The sequence below is a fragment of the Aspergillus versicolor genome (assembly GCF_001890125.1).
Source record: "Aspergillus versicolor CBS 583.65 unplaced genomic scaffold ASPVEscaffold_3, whole genome shotgun sequence".
Lineage (NCBI taxonomy): Eukaryota > Fungi > Ascomycota > Eurotiomycetes > Eurotiales > Aspergillaceae > Aspergillus > Aspergillus versicolor.
Genome location: NW_024467526.1, coordinates 2,666,764 through 2,683,635, shown reverse-complemented (window position 1 = coordinate 2,683,635; position 16,872 = coordinate 2,666,764). Strand labels below are relative to the sequence as shown.

Below are 16,872 nucleotides of genomic sequence, written 5' to 3'. Positions count from 1 at the left end.
ACTCCACACTTGGAGGTGTAAAACCCAGAAAACACCAAACAACCCGCACCGATCGCTCCGCTCAGCTTAGATGTGGGTGTCGTAGGGGAGAGGAGTGATGGTTTCGGGAGCGGTACCCTCGACCTTGTGAGCCTCACGGGGGAGGGTAGGCTGGCGCTTCAGGTGGAGGTGAACACCCTGCTCCTTAGCCTGCTTCTTCTTCTCGGCGTTCTCCTTGACACGCTTGACGAAATCCTCACGGGAACGGGAGTGCTTGACGTGCTCGACGCGGACGTTGATGCGCTTCTCGAGGTAGCGGTTGCCGACGACCTTGTAGAGGAGGACACCGACGGAGGACTTGGTGACGTTGTAGACAACACCGGTCTTACCGTTGTAGACCTTGTAGGGCATACTGTTTCGAGCAAAAAAAAATTCAGCAAACGACATTCCTCATTTATCATTTCAGTCGAAAACCAGCCATGCTGGACTCGTCGCAGTTGTATGCTTTCGGGAGGGAAGAAAATTCACTGACCCCTTCTGAACGGCACCGTTGACCTTGATGTCCACAATATCACCGACCCTATTATCACAATCAGTCTATTTTGCCCCAAGTTCTTCATTTCCAATAATTGCAGAGGGAATCGTCGTACCGGTAGGTCTTCAGGTAGGTCGAGAGGTGGATCTGACCCTTCTGTCTGAAGTCGCGAGAGAAAGCATACTGAAATCATCGTTAGAGACCGTAGGAATAGCGTATAAATTCCATATCGCCGTAACATACCCGGGTGCCGGAACGGAGACCGTGGGAGTGACCCATTGTGACGGTTTTTTGGCGTTGAGGTTGAAACTTGTCGAAAACGAAGAAGTCCTCCGATCTGCCGCCCTCTGGGATGGTATCGCCGTCGGGTGTGTGCTACCCGCCAAGAGGAGGGCTAGACCCTACACACTAAACCATATCTGAATTTGACCCACAATTTTCGCTCACGGGCTCGGCTATCTTCAAAAAGACTTCCCCATCTGTTGAACTTATCGAAATCGTCCAGCCCAGTATTCGACAACCATCGCGACAACGCGCAATCTGCAGTCATGGCCCCCGTCCCGTGAGTATTCAGCACCTGGATATTGACACAATGAGTGCATTCATCTAATTATCGATTTTACAATGCAGTCGCGTCTACTCCAAGACCTACAAGGTCCCTCGTCGTCGTAAGTACCTTCATTAGAGCATGGAATGAATATTCCAAAAATTTTGAATATATGAACTAACTGTGTATAGCTTTCGAGTCGGCTCGTCTGTTAGTACTCTCCGGCCACTAATCAGAAGCGTGCTTCTGTTTATGTCGTGTGTTCTGTTCCTAACCTGGTTTTACTAGTGACTCGGAACTGAAGGTTGTCGGCGAGTACGGCCTGCGCAACAAGCGTGAGGTGTGGCGTGTCCAGCTTACCCTGTCCAAGATTCGTCGTGCTGCTCGGTATGTTACCATTGAGTATTCAATGAGGAAGATGAGAAGACCGGGCTAATTGCACATTTAGTGAGCTGCTCACCCTCGACGAGAAGGACCCCAAGCGTCTTTTCGAAGGTAATGCTTTGATTCGCCGTCTGGTCCGCATCGGTGTGCTCGATGAGTCCCGCATGAAGCTCGATTACGTCCTTGCCCTTCGTGTCGAGGACTTCTTGGAGCGTCGTCTCCAGACCTGCGTGTACAAGCTTGGTCTCGCCAAGTCTATCCACCACGCCCGTGTCCTGATCAAGCAGCGCCACATCCGGTATGTAGGAATCTTAGAAGAAGATCGCTGGTTGCAATTACTGACGAATTTGAAATAGTGTCGGCAAGCAGATCGTCAACGTCCCCTCCTACATGGTCCGCCTCGACTCCCAGAAGCACATTGACTTCTCTCTCACCTCTCCCTTCGGTGGTGGCCGCCCCGGTCGTGTCCAGCGCAAGAAGGCCGCCGCTGCTGCTGGCGGTGGTGATGATGAGGCTGAGGAGGATGAGGAGTAGATTATTAAAAATAGGAGTATGGACGGGTTTCGTTACGGACAATATATCCACGGGGCTTCGATGTCACTGCAGCATCGCGTATAATGTTGTACGACCTTGCATCTTGACGAATTTAAAAAAAAATATAACACTTAGCTAGCCTACGGCTCAGTTTCGAAACCCAATCTTTCATCTTAGACTTATCATCTTATCGAAATCACCGTAGCCCTCATCGTATTGTATACTGCAGGTTTAAAGCAAGCCAGAACGCCGAACCCCGCCCCCAGATATCAAGTCATGTCGTAATTCATTACCAACGATTCTTATCCTTCGACCCCAACGAGTTTCTTCAACGCTTCTTCCGCGCTCCGGTACCATCTTCCTGCTTCTTCGAGTCCGTCGCTTTCGCCCTCTTGCTTTTTTCTCTGTGCCTCTCGTGCTTGCATTATAGCCTCTGACTTGCGCCGCTCCAGTATATTTAACTCTCGCTCCATGGTTTCAGCCTCTCGAGTCTTTCGGGGTAAAGCATTCTGTGCTGTGGCGATTTGTCGGTTAAGTGCTGCAAGTTCAGCCTCGCGTTCCGCCAGTAGGGACAACGTCGCGGGAAGCGGGAGATTCTGCGACGACGATGTGCTCGAATTGGCAACTTGTTTCGTTCGTAGCGCCGCAATGGTGGATTCGAGATTTTCAATTGATTCAGGAAGCGTAGCCAGTTCCGTCATTTGCAGCTGGACATTCTTGTAACCTGATATGGTGAGACTGCGTTAGAACTCTTTCCATACCATAATCCGCCTAGCCGCGGGCGAAGAAAGAAGTGAGCATCACTTCCGAGTATACTTACGATTTGAGAGGTTCCGAGCCATCTTTTCCATATCCTCTATCATCGATCGAACCTCCTCTTTACGTGCCTTCAGCTCCGCCTTTACTTCGGCCAGTTGTGTTTCCAACTCCACGTTCTCATTATGACCCACAACAAGAGGCGGATCGCCTACAATTGCACGTAAGAATTTCTCTTTTGTCACTTGTTCGACATATGAGAAGCGCAGCTTCGAGAACAACTCCTATAACCTGACGTTAGACGGCTGCAGCTTTCCAATTTGCCGGCTTTCTCCGTACCTTGTAATGTGTCAAATCTGCCTCAAGGGACGCTGGTGAAGGGGTATCAACAGCAGATACATCCGAATTGCGTTTCGAAGGAGATGAGCCTGTGGAATCTTCCTCTGGCGAGAATATCGGCTCGCTGATCCGGACGATGGAAAGTTGCGACTTCAAGTCGCCATGTTCGCTTTCAAGCTGCTGAAGCTGCTGGCGCGTTTGCGTGGCATTCAATTCAGACATTATGTGCAAAATAGATTCGTTCCCTCTGGTAATATAGCTAAGGAAAGGGTATTATGTAGTCAAGATTGGCTTTTCGCTCAATGACTGCACCCCGCGGCAGAATAGAGGAGGTAAACAAAACATTTGGCGGCGGCTGCGTTCACTTCCAGGCGGTGAGTGTGACTCGTCAATTGAAAGTATCCAAACTCCACGGTCAAAAGTCAATCATGCCTTCCTTTGGAATTTGACTTGACATATTTGCTCCATTCACATATGCGGGATTACCGACCGGGGGTTATGATTTAAATTCGGGGTGATGTAGCCAAAAACACAGCTTGGACATTACCCTTCTCCCCAAATCGCGATACTTCCAGCCGCCCATCCTCAACACCATGCCTGCAGGACTAGGGAAAGCCAGCGACGACCCAAATAATGATGACTACGTTGCACAAGTACTCGCAAGGGAGGCTCGGGATAGCTCCATGAAGTACTCTACTGTCGGGATGGAGGCGTACAGGCCACCACGGTACGAATATCTCTACTGGAATATCATATTTTCGCAGTCTAATGAATAATTGCCACAGGCCTGCAGGCTCTGCCCCCAAGCCCAACACTCGATTCCTCCGCCATATTATCAGGGACACGGACAACCACAATGCGGCGCTCAAAAGGAAAGAAGAAAGGGAAGCCAGAGAGCGAATGCGCCAGATGCGGGACCAGGTTCGCTCTTCGGCTCCCAGTGATAGCAGGGATCACCGATCGCGTCGCTCCCATAGAACCGACGATCGAGATTCACACCGGGAGAGGGAATACCGTGACGGTAGACATTCATCTCACCGGAGAAGGCATAGAAGCCGTTCAACCTCTGCAGACAAGGCCCGACCGCGTACATCTCGACGGGAACGTGAGTCGCGTGGGCGGGATGATGACCGACACAGGCGCTCTCGAAAAGATCATCGATACCCATCATATTCAAGGTCAAGAAGTCGCTCTCCACGTGAAAGGTATTCGGGATCTCACCGTCGTCACCGCCACCGAAGGCGCTCTGCTTCCCGTTCTCGATCGCCAGAGAGGAAAGAGAATCGCAAGGACAAAGACTCTTCACGACGTAAAGAGGCCCGAACCTCGCCGCCTGAGTTTCAAGACCGGGTGTCTGGGAATGAGTCAGATCCTTTGGAAGACCTTGTGGGCCCTTTACCTAAGGAAGAGGCTCCAATTCGTTCTCGCGGGCGAGGGGCATACAAGCCAAACATGAGCAACATTGACGCTCATTTTGCCCCCGACTATGATCCGTCTCTCGATGTACAACCCGACGACGATGATGCTCAAGCCAGCAACAGGCCAACGCGCCGGGCTGTAGCAGGACTAATGACTGGGGAGGACGACTGGGAACTTTCCCTGGAAGCACTACGTGATCGGGCGCGCTGGAAACAAAAGGGCGAGGATAGGCTACGTGAAGCAGGCTTCAACAGCGACATCGTAGAAAGGTGGAAGAGCAGCAGCTCAGCAGCCGCCGGGAACGGTGATGAAATGGACAATGTCAAGTGGTCTTCAAAGAGCGAAGGTCGGGAGTGGGATCGCGGGAAATTTGTAGACAGGGATGGCCATATTAACGTCAAGGCTTCTTGGTAGCGCAATATTGATTTTGGCCTGTCATGGCGTTTTGATTTTGCGCCCACTCAATCTACTCTCAGATTGAATCTCCACGGCACATTTCGGGTCCCTGACCATGACAAGTTAAATATCGCATGTCAGTCACATTTCTAGTCAATATCTCATTTAGTAGCAGAAATATGTATACGTCTGCAGAATATTTCAATCGATTACTGAATCAGCCTCCAATTCTTACAAATATGTATTTGTTTCCGCACTACTTTGTCAGATCGCGGAATACATCTCTGCCGGCCGGGCCCACTCTGAGATAGTAGGAGCATCTAATCAGATCTATAACCTCCAAACTTCACCCATCATTCTCACAAACACTCTCAATCTCCTCTCATTTTTTACCCTCCAAATGACAGACCAATTCGCTTTCACATATCCTTCCCCGCTAGAGGGCTACGAGAACCTCGAGCCCCTTTCCGAGTAAGTACCCCAGAGAATGGAATGGTGTCATCCAAGAAATGGATGATGGAAACAATTACCCCTCACAACCATGCTCTCAAACCATCCCCTCCGCTGATTCAACCACGTAGGGAGAGAAACGAGGATGGAAAGTCGCTAAAGAATCCTCAGCATGGGGTCTTGAGTAAAGCATACGATGAATTTCCTGATCCTCTAGCTAAGGATCGTCGCGGTGGATTCGATATCCATATATACCACTTCCAGGTTAGTTTCTCCATTTACCTTCACATACATGTCCTTGGCTCTTGTGATGTAGCTACGATTCTGACACACGATATTTTCCAGAATAACCCAGACCAAGTAGCCTACGCAAAGGCACTATGGGAGCGGATTAGACGGGAATGTATGTCCCCTTTTCCATGACCGGTCCATTCAGATCAAGACTGACAGAGGTTATCAAACCAGTCCCCGAACTCCGAATATATACGTTCTGGGATAAACCCATCGGCCCCCATCCAGTGGCCATGTTCGAAGTGAATCTTTTCACACCAGCGCAATTTGGTGCTTTCATTCCCTGGCTTGTCATCCACCGGGGCCCACTGAGCGCGTTAATCCACCCGAATTCCGCTCCAGATGAGGATGAGAGGAATCATACGCAACGCGCAGTATGGATGGGGGATAGGATTCCGTTGGATTTGCGGATTTTTAAGCTCATAAAGGAGCGGGAGAAGCAGCAGGAGGCTCAGGCGGAAGCGGCAGCAAAGAAGAGCAAGGGTGATAAGTTATAGTCTTTTGAGACTGTATTTTGCCACGAATAGTAAACTTAGGGATTTTACTGATATAAATATCTTAAAATATGAATTGTGGTACACTAAAATCGGGCATACAGAGTATATATATTTGGTTGACACGGGGCGGGGTGAACTTCAAATCTTGGCACAATCGTGGTTTCATTTACATTATTGGGGTAAACAACAGAAAAAGGTCAAGACACTAGCAGATAGTAGGGTAGTATCAACAGTGATTTTTCAATATCTCGGAATTGAGGAAGCGGAATGATTCGCTCATCTGACTCCAAAGCAAGAACCCCATCACGGGGTGGCCGACATCCATGTCCATCACCTGGGCGCACTAACAAATAACTACTACCTAACTATGGAATTTTGGAGGCGCTGGAATCATGTTTAACTGTTATTTTATGCATACTACTACCTACCTAGGCAGTCCGGCCCCCAAGGGGTGTAATCGCACTACGAAAACTCGAAGGAAAGCCCTAGTGCAGTTAATCTCCCGCGCACGAGACAGCAGCAAAAGCGTTCGTTGGCCGTCATCTGGCGCAATACTGAAAGCTTGGGTTTCCTTTGCTGACGCCCACAGGGAGCCATGAGTGGATGGATCAGCGCTGACGATTACGATCTAATATAGTACAGTACCTGGAATGTGGATGTGATCATCGGCATGTGAGTGTGTTATGCAGGTCGGATGTAACGAACCTGGGTGTCTGGAGGATGGAGGGAAAGGTCGCTTGACTTTTCCACCCGGGCTATATATAGGGTTCTTCATCCGAAGGAATTTGGGTTCGGGTAACCGAGTTCGACATACTTTTGTTGTTGGATCCGAGACGTGAGGTTATTTTACCTTCAACTTCCCACGCACAAGGGATGTCTGCCCTTAACTTCCCTCGTTCTGCGGACGCCTCGCTGGCCGCGACGGCTCTCCCCGACTATGTGCTGGACTATGGTAAGTTTATCTGGTTAGATCTGAGGGTTCGAAACTGACGAGATCAGCCCCTCTGGTATGGCTTCATAGCGAAGACAGGTACAGGCCTTCCGGCTTTGCTGAGCATCTCAACTATGTCGTGCCGGAGGTAGACTACAAACCCATTGAGGGTGTCGAGACGCCCCTTACCTTGGATAACCTGGACCAACTCAATGCCATGGGCAACGAAAGTGTGTATCTGACTTCGGAAGAAGGAATCGATGCCGACCCGCAGCCCGACTGGATTTTCGGCACCGATATCGATGACAATGGCAAAGCAAACGACGTTTCCTCGATTATCGTCGTGAACGATCATGGAGATGGAGATGTAGATGCATTCTACTTCTATTTCTATTCGTGAGTTCGATTGCTATCCGATTCGTTTATTGCCCGAGGAGTCGTTCTAACCAGTAGATAGTTATAACCTTGGTAATACGGTTATCGGGATGGAATTCGGTAACCACGTTGGAGACTGGTGCGTCAAGATGTCCGATACCAGTACCTGAATCTAACGATGTTTGTTGCAGGGAGCATAACATGATCCGATTCAAGGATGGTACTCCGCAGGCCATCTGGTACAGCCAACACGCTGCGGGACAGGCTTTCACATATGATGCGGTGGAAAAGCAGGAAAAGCGACCGGTTGCGTACTCTGGGAATGGAACCCACGCCGTCTACTCCGGCACTAGGTGAGTGCACATTCCAGACCTTTCTCAATTGAGAGTCATGTTAATAATCTCGTCAGAGGTCACGACCACACAATTCCAGGCGTTGACCTCCCGGTCGGATTCCTCGTGGACCAAACCGACCAGGGTGTTTTGTGGGATCCGGTATCGGGGGCATATGCGTATAGTTATGCGGCAGACACGCAGACATTTGAAGCCTACGACTCTAGCTACCCGATAAAATGGCTGGACTTCAACGGGAAATGGGGAGACGACGCGCTCCAGGGAGGACCAGAATTATTCGGACAGGCGAAGTACACCGGAGGACCCAATGGACCGAAATTCAAGAATCTCCAGCGCGACAAGGTGTGCCCTAGCAGCCCGTGCATTGTCCTGCCCTTCAAGACCTTGGATGCCGAGTCAACAACAAGTGCTTCTGCATCTGCTTCTGCGTCAGCGACTCCGTCTGTGTGATACCTTGGCTGACAAGGTGTCGCTCATGTCGTCGGGGTAATTTATGGATTGATCCATGGTGAGGGCGCGAAATTTTTAGATTAGGTAAAGAGCACCAGTCGATCTTCTGCAATTATGTATGTAGTAGTGATATAATAATGAACATAAATGACAGCATATGATGATACCCCGTCTTGTAATAGTAATGGTGGCCCGAGAGTCGAGAACAAGGTTGGTGGCCGGCGGTGGTGCCAGGCCAGAGTCAGTCAGGGGCAGCGGAACACGAAAGGATCTGTGCATGAAGGCCAGGCCAAAGTCGGGTCAAACTCACCCTTTTTAGCGTCTTTGGGGAACGGGATTTAGTTCGGACGAGGTTGGTGGAATGATTGGAGCAACCAATCAGTCAGCCAATTTTCAATGTTTTGACGATGTGGATAGCTGAATGTCGTACAGCAATTTAACGCAGAACTCATGTCGGACATTCAATTTCCTGGTGTGTCTCTGTATCATTACCGCCCAAATACGGATGCCTCTGCATTCTGCACTGGCGGGGTCGGCGAGATCGGTTCCTCAAGTGTGGATATGGCCCAAGGCTGCAGGAATCGGCAGACGGAGAATTCATGTAGTGCGAAAAGCAAGGAGTTGGGTGAGTGACAGGTGGATGAATGCGTACCGACTTTACCGAGACATACCACGATCCCCACGTGCGAACGGTGGGCTGAGGACGAACTTTGCCCTGTCCGGACAGCCTCGACCTCCCGAGAAAGAGACAAGCTCCAGAGCCCAGACTGCAAGTTGTTGTGATCAAGAATTAATGCCATTTTTGAGTTGTTATGCGTGCGTGAACGTTGAGATATGGATGCAGAGATCGTCGGCCCAATTTAACAAGCCGAACGCCTGGGTGCAAGTGACTCTCCAAACCTGAAACCGCAAAAGCAACAACCTCGCGACCTCCTATTCTGGTTAAAGATTGGCTCGTGAGATGAGCAAAGGTCGAGGGCTGCCCCTCCAGCGGAGGACCTGAAACTCGATTCACAGAGGCCGGACCAATTTCGGGCCAAGCCAGTCTAAACGGTTTGAGGCCGGCGAGTGGGGGAGTCTAGATTTAGTCCCAATTGACGTTTGCCCCTGAATCGCATCAGCTTTGGAGCTGCGAGCCGGCAGCTGTCTGCGATGAAAGAACTGCTGGCGAAGAGACGGAGAATGTTACCGAGTAGACGAAATGTAGACCGCGTGTAAGCCACGCTGCCGTATCCGCGAGAAATAAAATCACAGTCGGGCCTGCGCGATCTCCTGCGCCGCCACGTTGGGCCGTTGCTGCTCGTGCCTGCGCTGTCTCCGGACAAGAGTTCGAGGTCGAAGAAAACATCGACTTCTCCGTTCTCACTGGCCGATCTTCATTCTGGCTGCTCAGCGTCCGTCAGTCATCCTTTCGTTTCATTTCTCTCCCCATTCTTTCCTCCCCCTCTCCCCCCATCCATTCCTTTTCTTTTCATTCCCGCTGTGTTGATTCTCTCTCACTTATACGCGCCGCACCAGTCGGACGCTGTGAGCAGGCAATTTCGCTTCTCTGTCCCTGAAATTCCCACCCCAGGAATAGGGGCAAAAAAGGACCGCAAGCCCCATAACCAGGATCTATCGTCCCGTTCGTTCAATCTTTTCTTGCGCTCGTCATCCTTCCAGAGGCACAGGTTCAATTCGGCAGTCGCTTGCTGGACTCGTGGATTGTCGATTTAGATAGGCCTCTTCTTGGGATTGATTCTCAAGGTATATTTTCCGTCAGCTCTGTGGTTTCTGTATCGACAGCTGTTTGCGACCAAGTCGAAAGCATCCGCTTCAACCGCAGGTTTTGCTATAAAACCCATCACAACCCAAAATCTGAGTCGGATCCGCAATTGATAGCGAGCTTCCAAATTGAACTCAAGATCAGTTCAAAACTGGTGAGTTGTTAATCTGAAGTGACTGTGACCTGTAAATGGTTGCCACTAAATACACATCTTATTTGCGAAGAACCTATATCTGAGACAACACTCATTCACAGACCCCACCCTCGTGTTACAGACAGTCCATTCGCACCCATGGCGGCTACTGCAACAAGACCCCGGACTCCGGCCCGCGGCCAACCTCCTCTTGAAGCTCCTCCTATCCCTACGGAAAATGGTCAAGCCCAGGTAAAGGATCGCAGAACATCTTCATCCTTGGGATTCCTCCGTCGTTCCAAATCGACTGAGCCAATCAGCGAGAAGAGGTCTAGGAAGAAGATGTCAAAAGCCCAGATGGAAGAGGAACTCCGGCGCCAACGTGAAGCAGGCCCGAAACAACCTCCGCGCCTACCGGATCTTTCGCCCCAACCGGTCATTGAGACTTTCGGAGGAGATGAAAATCGCGACGGTGTTGCTGATCTGGCCTCCCCTCTTTCACCAAGCCAACCTCGCCAGTCGCGTAGCGCCATGAGCACTCCTGTGCCTCCGGACAACACCGACCCCTATGCCCGAAGCGAGAGTATGACCCATCGCGGCCGCTACAGCTATGCGAGTAGCTATGTGAGCACTGTCAACAACCCGCGCAGACTACGCCGCCGCAAGGATCCAACCCCGTATAAGTGAGTATTTCATGCTCCGCAAGAGCTGAGAAACAATGCTAACACATCCAACAGCATCCTCGTTATCGGTGCGCGAAATTCGGGGAAGACTTCTTTCCTTAATTTCCTCCGCAAGTCCTTGGAGTTGCCGCCGCACAAACACCCTTCTCGCTCGCCCGACGAAGTCGAATATGACAACCACAACCCCGCCAGTGAAGGGTACACCTCCCATTATCTTGAAACTGAGATTGACGGCGAACGTGTGGGTCTGACCCTCTGGGACTCTCAGGGTTTGGAGAAGAACGTTGTTGACATCCAGCTCCGTGGAGTCACGGGGTTCTTGGAGAGCAAATTCGAAGAGACGTTGAATGAGGAAATGAAAGTTATTCGCTCGCCCGGAGCTCGAGACACCCATATCCACTGCACGTTCTTGATCCTTGACCCATCACGATTGGACGAGAATATTGCAGCCGCGGAGCGTGCTGCTCAGGGGGCCCCAAGAGCATCCGATTCCCGCGTCTTGGGTGTCCTTGACGAGAACCTTGACCTTCAGGTTCTTCGAAAGATCATCGGAAAGACTACTGTGGTTCCTGTGATCAGTAAAGCAGATACAATTACCACCGCACACATGGCTCATCTAAGAAAAGCGGTATGGGACAGTTTCAAGAAGGCCAATATCGACCCTCTCGAAATCCTGACTCTTGAAGACCAGGAGGACTACACTTCAGAAGAAAGCGAAGAGGAAGAGGAGGAAGAGGAAATTGCTGATGAGGAGGCCGAAATCTCGAAGGATGAAGATGCGCCCACCAAGACTGAAGAAGTCCCGAACGAGGAGGGTCCCGAGGCCGTCTCGCAAAAAACCCCAGCATCTCCGCAGCGTAGCGAGGGCTCGCGTAAAGAAGAAGCCAACCCGGCGGCTATTCCCCTCATTCCTTTCTCGATTCTATCGCCTGACCGATACTCGCTGGAAGATGGGCCTGTTGGACGCAAATTCCCCTGGGGATTTGCTAATCCCTATGACCCAGAGCACTGTGATTTTCTCAAACTTAAAGACTCGGTCTTTAGCGACTGGCGGTCCGAATTGCGTGAAGCTAGCCGTGTTATCTGGTATGAGCGCTGGAGAACCAGCCGCCTGCACCGTCATGATCCCATTGTTGCGCCGAAGCAAAAGACGTATGGCGGCAGAGCAGGCCCTGATTTCGGACGTCGAACTCGCTAATATTTGGACACCGCACCGCCCCGGCGTTTTTCCCTTTGAGAATGTATACTTGACAATCTTTTCATTCCTTCATCTACCACCTTTTCTTTCTCGTCTCCATTACTTGAGCGGTTGTGCCAAGCGAGCGCTACCTTTGCACCATTGGTCGCCCTGAGCCGAAAAGGAGGGCTTTGTTGGTTCATCATCCCTGCCTCTCTGAGTCTGTCAGCCTTCTACATTTGCTGATGACACCCCTGATGTGTAACGACACGCAACCCCTCCTTCCGATGTGCCTTTAATGTGATGATTTGGATTTGGGTTATCAGGTTGAGGGCACTTTGCATGAGAGGCAAGCCTTGTTGAATGTCCTGTGTTTGAATCCACCAAGCTGTCGGTTCTACGCCCTTTGGCATCGTTCCAGCATTAAGTGGATTCACAACTCAGAGATACGCCGCATTTCACTATTCCCCCTATTGTACAAATCCATTTACCCCAACGTTGTTTCTGTTCATTATTATACCACCTTTTGTTCATCTCGGATGTTGCTACAATATTCTGGCGTCTTTGACCCGACCTGCGTCTCATTTTGTGTATCCCCTGCCGGTTAAAACAAGATACAGGCTTACCCACGGCTGCTCGCTATTTCGTTGCCTCACTTTCCTACCCTGTATTCTTGATAACTTAGTGCCACTGTCAAAGAAATACCACATCTGATTTCCATTCTTGACGTTTGACGGATAAGCGTCCCCGTCTTGTAGACCACGCCCGTTAAAGCGCCCGCTTTTCTAGCATTGTGGAATCCTGAAACCGCACCAAGCTTATCACTTGCGGATTACGACTGGTGGCCAATGACAATGGTTTTCACCATGCAGGCCTGCGGAGCTGGCTTGGAGGGAAGTGGTTTAATGGTTCGTTGCTTGCAGGCGCCGGCTGGTGAGATACGAGAGGCTAGGCTTCCTCATGCAGTGGCCCGCCCACTCAGCTGGGATTGTGCGTGCTGTTTGTTCCAGCACAGAAGGCGCTAAGGAGTCATCAGTCCATACAAGAGACCAAGCAGCGAAGCCAGCTGCTCACCTGCAGCCCGAGAAGATGCATTGTTAGCTCAGGATGCGGCTCCAAATGGCCGAGGAGGGTGGCAAGAAATGCGGATCGCAGAATCAACAAAATCGCAGAGCCAGTTGCCAATAATGAATAATGCCTGTTGCAGGGAAAGCAAGTTTTGTCGGGGCGTGAGTGTGCCTCAGCTGAAGCGAAGGCGTTTTTCGGTTCAGCCGCGAGCGATCGATCAAGCTTAGAATGATTGCGATAGACGAACAAAAGGGTCCAAGATCTCCCTCTTCCCCTCCTTCGGCTGAGAGCATTGACGCCTTTCCCTGCCTCCCCATTATTCGTTCTTTTTTCCCTTCTTTTCTTCTGATACCCTTCCGGTCTCGTGTTCCGGCCGCTACTTTTCCTTCCGCTTGATTGCTGCCTTTGTGCGCATTGCAGCCAGCCTCCTCCATCAGTTGCGTGACCCCGCGACTGTAGCACAGGGCTGTGGCCGGTTTCTTTCTCTGAGCTGGGACTTTGTTTTGCGGGGCAGCTTCAGTTTCTCAGATTTTGGCTCTATCGCCGCTTGTTCAGCTGGGTCAGACCCCTCGCTTCCATGTCTCTCCGCGTCGATGACCCACGGTCGCGAGGCCGTTCCAAGTCTCCCAGCGGCCGTACCCGTGATCGTTCCACGTCTCGCGATCCTCGTCTGCCTTCTCCCGGCCCGGAGCCCTCACGAAGAAGCGCATATCTATCCGCCGACCCCGCGGGCGAGAAAGTGCGGACGAGATCCAGAAGCCGCGGAGCCAGTCCTCTCCCCAGCTATAGGAAATCTAGCCGCTACGACTCCGACTCGGAGCACGACGCAAGAGATTATGCGCGCCGTCGATCCGACCGAGACTATTACGACCATTCCGACTCGGATGACAGCAGGGGCGCGTCGAAACGAAGTAGCCAGCGATATGCCCAGCCGCCGCCCCAGCGGAGATCCGGGCAAATCTCACGATACTCGGATGAGGATGATATATATTCTTCGGACGATGACCTGGCCTATGGCGATGGCCCCGGAGGATTGGATCGTGGGTATTATGGACACAAGAGTAGCTCCAGCATCTCGGGACCTCCTCCGCTCATGACCGGAGCGCTGAACAACCCCGGCGCCGGTCCAAAGAGCAGTGCGGAGGCAGTGAGCGGCTACTCCAGATACGGCCAGGGTCAACCTGCGTATTCTGGGCCTCCCCATACTCAACCGACCTGGGCACCCGTCCCCGACTGTGAAAAGCCGGGTTTTGTGCCGCCGACATCTCAAGGAGGAGACTCTATGCCGGGAGCCTTTCCAGGCGCGACGTCTGGTCCACCACCTACCACACAGTATATGAGCCCAGACTCTGCGCATAGCCCTTACGCACCCTGGAATGCGCCACCTGCGACATCTGGTGCCCCGTACGCACCTCCAGTTACCACTGCGAGCCACCAACGCAACCCGTCGGGCGACCCTAAACTATACGCCAATCCACCGGCGTACCAGTATGCGCAAATTGACCCTAATGTCCGGTACTCGGCCAAACCCACGACTGGCTCCACGTATTCGTCCCATCCTAGGGCGGAGCCTTTGCCCAGCGGAGTTAGATACTCTGCAACTCCTCAGTACCCAACAAGCTCTACAAGCGGCGCCGATAGGGGGCCACAATACGTTGAGGTTGCACCGGGCAGCCGAACTTCTGGTCGGCCCAGCAGCCTCAGCGTCTCAACAGGAAACAGCCTGGGCGTTGGGGGAGGCCATGATTCTAGTCACCCGCCTGCTAGCCCGCTGCTGGAAGCATACAAGGGCACATATCAAAGCATATCCCCCATGCCCTCGCCGATTCTCATAGCACCCAGAGATGATGACATTTCAGATCTTGAGCCACTGGACAACAGCACAGATAGCGAGCGGCGGCGGAAGCGGAAGTCCAAGAAGTCCAAAGAAGATGGCGGCCTCAAGGAACCAAAGGGCTCTAAAAGAGGCAGCAGCCGCGTCCGACACGAGCGCCATGGTTCAAAAGATGCCAGAGGTTCCGATAATATGCTCGTAATATCCCCCAGCAGCTCAAGACGGAAGGTATCATTCTACGATGCTACCGATGACGCGCTTGCTTTGCGCGATGCTCTAGCCCACACGCGTAACATCGAGACCAAGACACTGATACACGTGCTGCCTCATTTGACCAACCACGAGATGCTGGACCTCCGAAAGGAATACAAGAATCATGTAAAAGTCCACGGAAAGGGAGTCAACCTGGCCAAGCATATCCGCGTCAAGCTCGGCAATAGCGCCTTTGGAAAAGTGTGCTATGCAACCGCACTCGGCCGTTGGGAATCGGAAGCATTCTGGGCCAACTGCTACTACCAATCGGGGTCCTCTAGACGCGAACTCCTCATCGAATCCCTATTCGGCCGCAGCAACGGCGAGATGCGCGAGATCAAGGAAACGTTCAGGGACTCGCGGTACGCCGACAGCTTAGAGAAATGCATGAAGGCCGAGCTGAAAGCAGACAAATTCCGCACGGCCGTCCTTCTAGCCCTTGAAGAGGGTCGACAGAGCGAGCGCGATTCCGTCGACTCAGACCTAGTTACCCGGGATATCCAAGCCCTACACTCAGCGCTCGTTTCGCGCAACGGTGGCGAAACAGCGATGATATACATCATTGTCCGCCGGAGTGACTCGCATTTGCGCGAAGTCCTGCGCGCTTATGAGAAGATCTACCAGCGGAACTTTGCGCGTGACATGATTCAGAAATCTCAAAATCTTGTCGTACGTGTTTCCCCTCCCCCCCCATCTACTTAATTTCCGTTTCTTTTGCGAGATGCTAATCGATTCACGTGGATAGGGCGAAACCCTTGCACATATCCTCAACGGGGCCATCAACCGACCCATGCGCGACGCACTGCTTCTCCACCAGGCTCTCCATGAATCCCGTTCCGGCAAGGAGAGGTCAGAGCTTTTGATCTCCCGCCTCGTCCGTCTCCACTGGGAACCTCGGCATCTCGAAAATGTGAAGGTTGAGTACCGTCGCCGGTATGGTGAGCGACTAGAGGAGTCGATTGCGGAGGAAATCCTACCGTCTACCGGTGGGGCTGACTGGGGGGAGTTTTGTATTCAGTTGGCGCAGAGCTCGAAGACGCATGCTGCGAAGGACTGAGATTGACCTCTCATACGTATTTTCTGGATATAAATGTTGTGGAATTCTCCTGTTTGTCTTTTTCTTTTCTTTTTTCTATTAGTTGCGCATTCTATATTTCGGCATGAAGGTACGAATGCAAGACGGCTTGCATGATTATGAGAGACAAGACAGGGTTATATTTATGATTTTTTTTTATAAAAATACGAGAATACATATCGGGTGCAGAAATTATACCAAAAGTTTGCTCTTAATTTTCTAGGAAGCCGTGCATTAAGAGGACGTATAAGATATTTGACTCATAAATGCAAGGGATTGCCAATGCCCTGACTGCGTCTTTGACAAGGTAGAGAGTACTGGGGCCTTGGATACACTGCATTTTGAAATGATCCATGTACTGTGTACTACCACATTGAACAAAGTCGGACCAGCTGACCCATGAAGATAGATTCGGATGGTAGTTGTAATGTTGCAATACTAAAGCATAAACTAAATCATCCTTTGGAGGCTCTGAATCATACCGCGGAAGCAAGCCTCTGGTTCCATGGTGCGCTTTGTGAGAGAGGTACCAGCATGCAGCGTCTGCTTATCAAGGACTTCATAGGCCACGGCGTCGTCAAGACGTAATCTCCTGACCCCTTTCATACCTGCAGCCATGAGTTATCCTGGTCAAAATTGAGATTTTCAC

General features: G+C 51.4%; 7 protein-coding genes across 7 annotated transcripts; 5 read left to right on the top strand and 2 right to left on the bottom strand.

Annotated features, from left to right (window-relative positions):
- Positions 1-51: 51 nt before the first annotated feature.
- Positions 52-793, bottom strand: ASPVEDRAFT_189733 (60S ribosomal protein eL21; the record flags this gene model as incomplete). The annotated part of the gene is made up of 4 exons (XM_040809054.1): positions 52-391; positions 512-559; positions 630-697; positions 758-793. The coding sequence occupies 4 exons, from the start codon at positions 791-793 to the stop codon at positions 67-69; spliced, it is 477 nt and encodes a 158-aa protein (XP_040666345.1). The 3' UTR covers positions 52-66.
- A 219-nt stretch (positions 794-1,012) lies between these two features.
- On the top strand, positions 1,013-2,119 carry ASPVEDRAFT_165543 (40S ribosomal protein uS4). Its single transcript, XM_040808636.1, has 6 exons — positions 1,013-1,076; positions 1,145-1,182; positions 1,253-1,271; positions 1,350-1,448; positions 1,510-1,743; positions 1,802-2,119. The coding sequence occupies exons 1-6, from the start codon at positions 1,063-1,065 to the stop codon at positions 1,977-1,979; spliced, it is 582 nt and encodes a 193-aa protein (XP_040666344.1). The 5' UTR covers positions 1,013-1,062; the 3' UTR covers positions 1,980-2,119.
- Positions 1,941-3,391, bottom strand: ASPVEDRAFT_189729 (uncharacterized protein). The gene is made up of 3 exons (XM_040809053.1): positions 3,075-3,391; positions 2,800-3,019; positions 1,941-2,703 (listed from the first exon to the last, which is right to left on the bottom strand). Exons 1-3 carry the CDS (start codon positions 3,294-3,296, stop codon positions 2,282-2,284), a joined length of 864 nt encoding a protein of 287 aa, XP_040666343.1. The 5' UTR covers positions 3,297-3,391; the 3' UTR covers positions 1,941-2,281.
- Positions 3,392-3,667: 276 nt separating this feature from the next.
- On the top strand, positions 3,668-4,907 carry ASPVEDRAFT_82144 (uncharacterized protein; the record flags this gene model as incomplete). Its single annotated transcript, XM_040817151.1, has 2 exons — positions 3,668-3,801; positions 3,860-4,907. The coding sequence occupies 2 exons, from the start codon at positions 3,668-3,670 to the stop codon at positions 4,905-4,907; spliced, it is 1,182 nt and encodes a 393-aa protein (XP_040666342.1).
- Positions 4,908-5,228: 321 nt separating this feature from the next.
- On the top strand, positions 5,229-6,222 carry ASPVEDRAFT_40100 (uncharacterized protein). The gene is made up of 4 exons (XM_040812048.1): positions 5,229-5,360; positions 5,471-5,603; positions 5,685-5,742; positions 5,805-6,222. The coding sequence occupies exons 1-4, from the start codon at positions 5,290-5,292 to the stop codon at positions 6,125-6,127; spliced, it is 585 nt and encodes a 194-aa protein (XP_040666341.1). The 5' UTR covers positions 5,229-5,289; the 3' UTR covers positions 6,128-6,222.
- A 679-nt stretch (positions 6,223-6,901) lies between these two features.
- On the top strand, positions 6,902-8,397 carry ASPVEDRAFT_40098 (uncharacterized protein). The gene is made up of 5 exons (XM_040812047.1): positions 6,902-7,079; positions 7,127-7,454; positions 7,516-7,572; positions 7,625-7,786; positions 7,843-8,397. Exons 1-5 carry the CDS (start codon positions 7,001-7,003, stop codon positions 8,234-8,236), a joined length of 1,020 nt encoding a protein of 339 aa, XP_040666340.1. The 5' UTR covers positions 6,902-7,000; the 3' UTR covers positions 8,237-8,397.
- A 1,896-nt stretch (positions 8,398-10,293) lies between these two features.
- ASPVEDRAFT_127692 (uncharacterized protein) lies at positions 10,294-16,205 on the top strand (the record flags this gene model as incomplete). The annotated part of the gene is made up of 5 exons (XM_040806485.1): positions 10,294-10,817; positions 10,872-12,001; positions 13,021-13,210; positions 13,591-15,817; positions 15,894-16,205. 5 exons carry the CDS (start codon positions 10,294-10,296, stop codon positions 16,203-16,205), a joined length of 4,383 nt encoding a protein of 1,460 aa, XP_040666339.1.
- Positions 16,206-16,872: the final 667 nt, after the last annotated feature.